Raw genomic sequence first — 9,484 nt, 5'->3', positions numbered from 1 at the left:
AGAGGAAAAACGAAAGGCGGGGGAACCAAAGGAGGGTGAGGACTCATAAGGGGGGGGGGGGGGGGGCAGGGCAGACGCGAGAGGGAATGGGAAAAGGCAGAGGAGAGAAATGCACAAGGACTTAAGGGAGAGAAGGGGGGACAGAGAGAGGGTAGGTGGGGAATGGAAAGGGGGGGAGAGGGAGCCCAGGAAAAGGACAGATAAAAGGAGGGGGAGTGAGGATCAGAGTTGATAGGAGGGAGAGAGGGCATCATCTGGGAGGGAGAGTTGGTGGAAGCCACCTTGGGAAAGGAGATAAAGGGTGTAGAGATGGAGGGTAGGGGGACGCAACAGTGAAGACGTGGCAGGTGGTGGGGATTGGAGAGGAGAGGAGCAACCAGGGGGTGAGAGGGATCAAGGCAGCGGGAGGTGTAGAGTTCGAGGAATAGGGGCAGGTGGGGGAAAGGAATGAGGTCATAGAGGATCCACGTGGGGGACGGGAGGTGTATACAGAAGGCAAGGTGGAGTTAATGGCACTCAAGGATCTGGAGGGAATTATAGAATTTGGGGGGGGGGGGCAGATATCCAGGCGGGACTGGCCTAACAGAGGATGGGATGGATTAAGGATTTGTTGGTGTGGAGGACGGTAGAGGGGTGCAACCCCCATGTCCGGCCAGAGAGGAGTTTGAGGAGTCGGAGGCGGTTGTGGGCTCTGGATTGGATGGAGCGGAGATGAGGGATCCAGGTGAGGGGACAGTCAATGGTGAGGCCAAGGTAGGTGAGGGTGGGAGTGAGGCGGACAGAATGGGCGCAGACGGTAAGGGAGTAATCCAGGAGCCAGAAGGAGCGAGTGGTACGACCTACGATGATTGCCTGTTCACTTCAAGTACTTTTTGAATCACATTTACATTAAGGTATTTACATACATTACTGAGCTTCTCAGAATAAAATCAGGCACAAATTAGTTTTAAATAAGCAGTGAGGCACACATAACATTACAGACTAAATGACACATTCGCCTGATACGGTTAGTTAGTTTGACCGTGAACTGTACGTGGCGCCCTGTGTCGGCAGGTGGTACCGCGGCGGCGGCGACTCTGTGACGGCGGTGCTGCTGGGGGACCGCGTGCGCCAGGCGGGCGGCAGCCTCTACTTCCGGCAGGTGGCGCTGGCCGACGCCGGCCGCTACACCTGCCTCGTCAACAACTCCGTGGGCATGCAGCGCGCGCTCACCACTCTGGTCGTCACAGGTCAGCCGGAGCTGCTCTCTCCACGCCGTTCCGCCACAGCTGACAGCTCATTAGTTCTTTCTTGAAGCCTTAGTCGTTTTTTGTAAACTCACGATGTACTTACCATTTATTGTCATCACTCTTCAGGTAGGTTGTCTCTAAACTCTTCTTCTAGAGTGACACGTACTCACAATGTCCCCTATTATTTGTTGGGTATTTTCTAAACTCTGTCTTCCCCTACAATGTTTGCCCTCCACAACTACCTACAGTACATGCCTCTGAGCACCATGGGACTTAACGTCAGAGGTCATCAGTCCCCTAGAACTTAGAACTACTTAAACCTAACTAACCTAAGGACATCACACACATCCATGCCCGAGGCAGGATTCGAACCTGCGACCGTTCCAGTCACGCGGTTCCAGAGGGAAGCGCCTAGAACTGCTCGTCCACCCCGGCCGGCTGCCTAGTACGGTGGTGCGTGTCTCTCTCATCACTCACCTACGCTCTGTCTACAAGGATGTGACTTCACTTCATTTCAATTATAGCCTGCGGTTCGTACTAGCAGATATCTTTTAGCAAAAAATAGTCCTTTGCGTGTGCTTAGATGCGTCTTCGTTTCCCTAGCGTAATTTAAATTTCATTCAATTTCTTCCACTACTAACTTGTGTCTAATGTTGGTAAGTTTATCGCTAAGGCCATTTTTGCTATTTATCAATATTTTCGTCTTCTGTCTGTTTATTCTGAGTCCATACTCTGTGCACATTACAAGACTGTAAATCAATGCCGGCCGCGGTGGTCTAGCGGTTCTAGGCGCTCAGTCCGGAGCCGCGCCACTGCTACGGTCGCAGGTTCGAATCCTGCCTCGGGCATGGATGTGTGTGATGTCCTTAGGTTAGTTAGGTTTAAGTAGTTCTAAGTTCTAGGGGACTGATGACCATAGATGTTGAGTCCCATAGTGCTCAGAGCCATTTTGTAATTCAATGATGATACTAACGTCATGAGCGACGTTATTTATATCCTTTCGCTCTGAATTTTAATCCCACTCCTAAAGCCTCCTTTTATTTTCGTTGTCATTACTTCTTCGATGTCCGTGTTGAACAGTAGAGCGAAACATTGCATCCTTGCCTTACATCCTGTTTTATTCGTCAACCTGTCTCTTGGTTATCCATTCTTATTATTCCTTCTACGTTCTTGTTAAATGGCTCTAGGCACTACGATACTTAACATTTGAGATCATCAGTCCCCTAGACTTAGAACTACATAATCGTATTAAACATAAGGACATCCCACCCGAGGCAGGATTCGGGCCTGCCACTGTAGCAGCCGCGTGGTTCCCGATTGAAGCGCCAAGAACCACTCGGCCACAGCAGCCGGCTTCGTTCTTGTGCAAACTATACATTACCTGTCGTTCTCAATACTTATACTTATTCTACCGGCTTGCACTATTTTGCATTGTCGAACGCTACTTTTAGCTCGGCATACCTTGTGAAACGTGTTTATGATGTTCCTTAAGTGCTGCCTTCATTATCAAGCACAATGTTTGAACTGATCTGTGTTGCTCTAAATTTCCTAGCGTATATGATATTCTAAATAATACTCAATTTAATTTTTCATTTTTCTGTGTGTTACTATTATCAGCAACTTGGCTGCATTAACAGCTAATTGTCCAGTAGTTCTCGTATTTATCTGCCTTTGATGTCGTCGAAACTGTGAGGATGAGAATTTTCAGAAAGACCAGTAGTACTACTTCAGTCTCATAGACCTTACACATTAATCTGAACAATCATTTCAAATTCCGAACGGACATTATCTATCCCTTCTGCCTTTGTTTTCCGCTAGACTTCTGAAGTATTGTCGAGCTCTAATATTAAATACCCTGTGCCATCAAAATCGATATCCTTTCCTTCTTCTGTCACTTTAGTGGACAGTCTCTCTCCCTTGTAGGGGCCCTCAGTGTAGTCTATTCACTCATCCACTCTCTTTTCTGCGATTGATAGTAGAATTCCTCTCAGTCCTATTGTTGACACCCTAGTTTTCAGTTTCACGAAAATTTATTTTTATTTCTGAAATTGGTTAATCTGTCCATACGTCGACCAGTTCTCTTTCGATTCGTGTACAGAACACGTGTAGCGCACTAAACTCGGAACAAACGTACGTGGATATGATTCTCAAACGAACAGAGAGCATGTCTTGTGACAGCACGTTTCACATCCATGATCGAGGTGGAGCTTAACGATGAAGGGATACTACGTGGAAACCACAGATATCATCAGCATGAAGTCTCTGTCGACGTGTCAGTCCCATTCTGAAAGTTTTATCTGCACTCATTGTTAAAAACCTGTACTTTCAGGATGCTTCCGTTTAGCACATCATACACTGCCTGCAAAAATGTAACGCACCTAGTAGGTGAAGACAAACTTAAATGAAACTTTACGGATTGAGAGGCTACGTGGTGTTTCTTCATTGATTACAAAACGGACTGAAATTTAGAAAGAAACTGGCAATGTAAGCCCACTTCACAGTATGGCGTTGTATCCCCACTGGCCTGAATGCATGCACCCATCCTGCTGGGAAAGGTGTTATAAGGACTTCGTATTCTCCCCCGAGGCAAACCGGTCCACAAGGGTTGTAACTGTATTTGATATCTAGGGTAGTGGCACTGGGACGGAATGCTTAGAATATCGTATAGTGCTTGGTTAGTCTCTATTGGTTCGCTGATCCAAACATAGATGTCGAAGCTACAGACTATGTGATCCTGTGTTCCTATGCGACCACACTGGCAGATGTCTTTCCTAATGAACCTCTACAGGTAAACTGAATACGGGGAGGGTTCTGTGGAAGAAAAATACGCCCTCTTCATTACAGGTTGGAAGAAGATAGCAGGAGAGCACCACCGATACGATATTTCCCAGTACGGCAAAGCAGTATCACCATGTGCACACCAAAAGCTCATTAACTGAGTATTGGGACAACTTTCTATTTGATCTGTTGGGCAGCCTGTATGTACTAAAGAAAAAGGAAAATAGAATTTCAAGTAATAAATCTAAGTTCCATTGGGGTGTCAAAAAGTGTTGCTTAAAATAACGAAGAGGAAAGAGTGAGAGCTCTTATAATGATTAGGTAGGGAAGACAAATTACAGAAAATGTCTCTGAGCACTATGGGACTTAACATCTGAGGTCATCAGTCCCCTAGAACTTAGAACTGCTTAAATCTAACTGACCTAAGGACATCACACACATCCATGCCCGCGGCAGGATTCGAACCTGCGACCGTAGCGGTCGCGTGGTTCCAGACTGAAGCGCCTAGAACCGCTCGGCCACACCGGCCGGCTACAAATTACGTTATATAAATGTGTTTTTGTTAGCTTTTACAAGCGTTTATCTTTTTCTTCCTTGGGCATAACGAGTGTTCATTCGAAGGAGACCTCTTCATACATACGTCTTCGTGTTTCGGTTGTGGGCGAATTACTCTGCTATAGAGGTTACTTCACATGACTCCAGCATCGCTTTTAATTCAGACCAGACACTGAGATATCGAAACAAAGTGGTAGTGCAGATAGGTGAGCACGTTTCTGTAAGGTTAATACACATTTTATCTAAATTTTTATTTATTTACTTGTTTACAGCTGGTTTATGTATACGTCTGCTACTTAGAATTGAAAGCTGATGGTAATTTTTTGTTGTGAATACTTAGTTCTACTGTGTAATTTCGTTTGAAACTTTTTTGAAAGCGATAACGACCTCACTAATTCATTAACAACTAGGGTGACACTACTTTTTAACGAGATTTATTAACATAATAACTACTCACTGATTGCCAGTTGCCGGCCGGTGTGGCCGAGCGGTGTTAGGCGCTTCAGTCTGGAACCGCGCGACTGCTACGGTCGCAGGTTCGAATCCTGCCTCGGACATGGATGTGTGTGATGTCCTTAGTAGTTCTAAGTAGTTCTTAGTTCTGGGGGACTGATGACCTCAGATGTTACGTCCCATAGAGCTCAGAACCATTTGAATCATTTTTCATTACCAGTTAAGATGTCGATCCTTCTTTAACCGTGCTTGCTTCACAAAGAGATACCGCCAGGTTTGCGACCTTCGGCACTTCCATAGTGTTTCTGGGGTTCGAAAAATTATGACCAGGCTGAATCGATCGAATCCGATAACTTCTGCAGTTCTTTAAGAGACTCCATTGACACGGTCCTGAAATTCTGAAGATGCTTCCATGACTGCAGTAAGGACTCACGCAGCAACAACGGCTAGTGGCCAGTCTTCTAGTTACCTTTGATCACTGTACAACAACATGCTGCGGACGTCTGTCTCGGGGTCCTCAGAAGTAACTCCTGGAACTTCCCAACAAGACCTGTCAGCATTGAGATCTTCACTTACACATGTTTCCTTTTTCTGGGTAATCACTGCTATTCCTCTCTTGTCCTTGAAGATAAATCTCCTGCTCTCTCTTGGGTACCTTCGCGGCTCTTCGATTTATCTTGTGCCACTTTGCTTTGTCCCGTACGATGGATGCTGTGTACTGTTTCCTCGTCTGTTTCAGCTCTTTAAAATAAATACAGTGCTGATCAATATCGTCCGCCGTTCCAGTTTACTCATAGTCACAGTCACCGTTAATTGGACGCCCCATACTGTTCAGGTACGAAGTACGCCAGATAATGTCCACGTAATGCAACGCAATGGATCGTATCCTTCGACGGCAAAATGCACTTCATTTGAAGTGATTGCCATGGACTGGAAAAGAACTCCTGTAGTTGCTGCTTCCTATACCTCCTGCTAATCTCGATTTATACATGAATTGGTTTTCTGCTTGGCGTTTCCTCATTCCTCCGCCACACACCGCTGGGTGGCTTGCGGAGTATAAATGTAGATGTAGATTTCTATTACTTTATCTGCGTTACATATTATTAATGTATATTGTCCTCCCTACTTTCTGTTTACAAGATCTAGAAGATAAAGGGTGAGTCAGGAGGAGAGGTACGTGTTTTGACGGGTGATAGCTTTAGTGATTCTGAAGAGAAAAGATGATGTGGTAATATGCCCTATTCCGAATGGTTTCCAAGATAGAACGCTTTTAATGTACGTTTCTGTTTATTTTCTGTATTATTCATTGTCATTGTTTACAACGTACCACAGTAATATAGAGGAAGATGAGACGAACATTGTGATAAAGGACGCGTGTGGTCTATCAGGTCGGAAAACTACCTCAAACAGACCTGCAAAAAGCACCTAAGCTACAGCACACGTGCGTCGCGCAAGATTTTCAATATTCTCGCGATCTCTGCGCACAAACTGTTAGTTCTACACAGAAAGGATCTTTTTTGTAGTAAATTTAATTTAGTTTAATTGCATACTGAGACTGGAGTGTGCGTTTTTCCAGTTATTAAAGATAAACGTACAAAAGTGATAATAAACGTGTTCCATCTGGGAAACCATTCGCCATAGGGCATACGTCCACATGACGTTTTTTGTTCAGAATCACTAATACTGTCGCATCTCGAAGCATGTACCTTTCCTCCTGAAACACCCTGTATATTCCTAATACTGAGAGAAGGGATTCCGTAGAAATGGTCGTGTATGCACCGCTAAGCTTCAGTAATCTGTTCCTGTACACACTGCGTAGAGCTAATTCAGATTTAATTAGTCTTGCTTTATGCGCCCACGCACTCGCAGTGTAGCCTATTTATAGAAGAAGTTACCTTTGCGATACACTCTGATGATGTCCAGAGGTGGACGGAATCACTGCAGTTTCGTTCATCGGACGTAGAGTTCTTTGACCGACAAATTTTTATGAAAATTTTGCTACTCATCGACATTCAACCAAAAATAACTTACTACGGCACATTTATTGAACGAAATATTGTTTACTCTTAAGTTGGCCTTTTAGTCCTTGATAATATTTCTTTGAACAAAATGTATATTATTTTATTGGCACCTGTCTGAAAATTATTTTCCAAACACCATGAGAGAAACCATGCCATAACAGCTCGACAATTTTTTTTTTTTTTTAGTTTTGTCCCAGTGCTCCCTTCTCACTACTATCATCAGATCTGGCCGGATATAATGCAGCCTTCTCCTTGGAACTATTCACTTATGTTGAGTAAGAGAGAGCCAATATCTTTGATCCAAATACAGAGCCCCGTGGACAACTTTTAGTGGCACGTTTCTGCATTGCTCGGTCAGATGAGGGTGGCTTTCCCTCCTCTGTAACAGTCTCGGTGCCTCAGGTAGAACTTTCTTTGCCATCCTATTATCTACAGTAAGAGAACAAAGACGACCGCCGTACAATGTCAAAAGCTGTGGCTTTAAAGGATGTAACAGGTCTACTAAAGAGACTCTGTTCACAACGCTTGCACGTCCTCTCCTAAATTATTGCTGTGCAGTATGAGATGTTTACCGGATAGGATTGACGGGGACATCGAAAAAGTTGAAATAATTTTGCATTATCGCGAGATAGGGTAGAGAATGTAACGAGTGTTGTATGTGAGTTCGGGAGGCAGTCATTAAAACAAAGGCGTTTCTCGACGTCACGATATCTTTGCCGGGAAACTTCAATCTCCAACTTTCTCCGGCGAATGTGAAAATATTATGTCGACATCCACCTACACAGATAGAAATGACCATTCACATAAAATAAGTAAAACTAGAACTCCCATGGAGAGATTTCAGTGTTTATTTTTCCCACTTGCTGTTCTAGAAACAGAAACGGTAGAGAAATGGAGGGGATGTTGTTGAGTGAACTCTCTGCCAGGCTCTCATTTGTGAATGGCAGAGTAGTTATGTAGATTCATATCTTTCACCACACCAGACACGTTCGCTTCCTCTGCTGTGTTGATTAGACTTAGTGGCTGCCTCATGGCATCTCTGATGGACTTGCCTTTTCTATATCGGAACTGATTGTGTGATGCGTCACGTCAGCTACGTTTGTATGGTTTTTAAGCCTACAGCGTAGCAACTTCGCATGTCTTTCCCGTAATCTATTTAATACGTATATCGGCCTATAAGAGTTTGTTTCCTTGGGCTCACCGGCTGCTCTTGTTCTAAATACTTCTGCTGTAATCCATAATCTAGATATACTTTATTACAGTAAGTATTCATTTAGCAGTGCTGTAAGGTACCGAAATAATGCTGCTGCTCATCGCTTGTAATACCTCTGCGTTTATTGCATCCGGGCCTGAAGCTTTCCGTTTATTTATTTATTTATTTATTTTAATGCGTCAAACACGTCTGCGGTTTACAGGATTACTACTATGTCGTTTCTGTAGGGAGCTCCCTTCTCTGTCTGTAACTGGCGATGCTACATTGTATCTTGAACATTGTTGTCGTCCTGGAGGAATGCCTTCGTAACTAATTTGTCTGAAGATTTATAGTCAGCAAGGATTGTCCCATCTTCATTTTCAATACTAATAACGCAGTTGATGATTTAATTTGGTTTGCCACAATTCTGTAGGACATTCCATACGCCATCTAGTTGGAATTCATGTTTAAAACAGCTCTACTCTCAGTTTTGTTAACAGGGCTTGGTTTATTGTTGTTCTATCCTCATGAGACACTCTGCTCCAAGCCTCGTTGATTTTTATCTGCAGTGGAAGTCAGATTTCATAACCAGCAGGAGCTGCTGGTGAAACGATTTTTGTTAAATTCCTGTTTGTACCATCTGATCGTCTTCAGGTATCATAAATTTATTCACAAAAGTCTACAAATCATAACGTTCTTACCGTGGTATCAAATAAAATGAAAGCCATTCTGCATCAGTGCTGACAGTAATATAATTTCAGAAGCACTGACAAAATTCATCAGTCATCGTACACAAAATCGGGTCCCACCTTTTAGTGGGGAGTACATGCTGCATCACAGCCTGAAGTGTGATTGTTTGAAGCAAACAAGTCTTTTTATGAAAATATGTATTTCTTAACGATATTAGTCTCATGTGTAGTACTTTTGTGAAATTTATAAATCTGTGACAAAATATCAGATGTGTACCACTGCGACTTCGAATTACACAGTAACTTTATCTTGGAACTCTTCCATTTGGTCCGTGTTTGCGTAGAAAAACAACAATATGGGAATTGTGAATCCGCCTTGATGTAAAACACTTTTGGCTGTTTGCCTGGTTATTTAATCCCCTAACTAGTTTCAGCGACAAATATCATCATCATCATCGGTGGGTTCTTTAAATCTTATTTATTTACGTTATAGCATGTTTTAAAGAATTATTGTCGCTATTTGCGGCATGTTTCCTGTGATTTTTGGGTTCAAATGGCTCTGAGCAC

At 43.6% G+C, this 9,484-nt stretch overlaps 1 protein-coding gene across 1 annotated transcript in view; it reads left to right on the top strand.

The window, feature by feature from the left end:
* The first annotated feature begins 985 nt into the window (after positions 1–985).
* Positions 986–9,484, top strand: part of LOC124594522 (Down syndrome cell adhesion molecule-like protein Dscam2) — a 363,828-nt gene continuing 355,329 nt past the window's right edge. The window contains exons 1-2 of the mRNA XM_047132896.1: positions 986–996; positions 1,054–1,229. Of these exons, the coding sequence (XP_046988852.1) occupies positions 986–996; positions 1,054–1,229 (187 nt within the window). The remainder of the gene's footprint in view (positions 997–1,053; positions 1,230–9,484) is intronic.

This window comes from Schistocerca americana, chromosome 2 (assembly GCF_021461395.2).
Source record: "Schistocerca americana isolate TAMUIC-IGC-003095 chromosome 2, iqSchAmer2.1, whole genome shotgun sequence".
NCBI lineage: Eukaryota > Metazoa > Arthropoda > Insecta > Orthoptera > Acrididae > Schistocerca > Schistocerca americana.
This window is presented reverse-complemented; position numbering and strand designations above follow the sequence as displayed.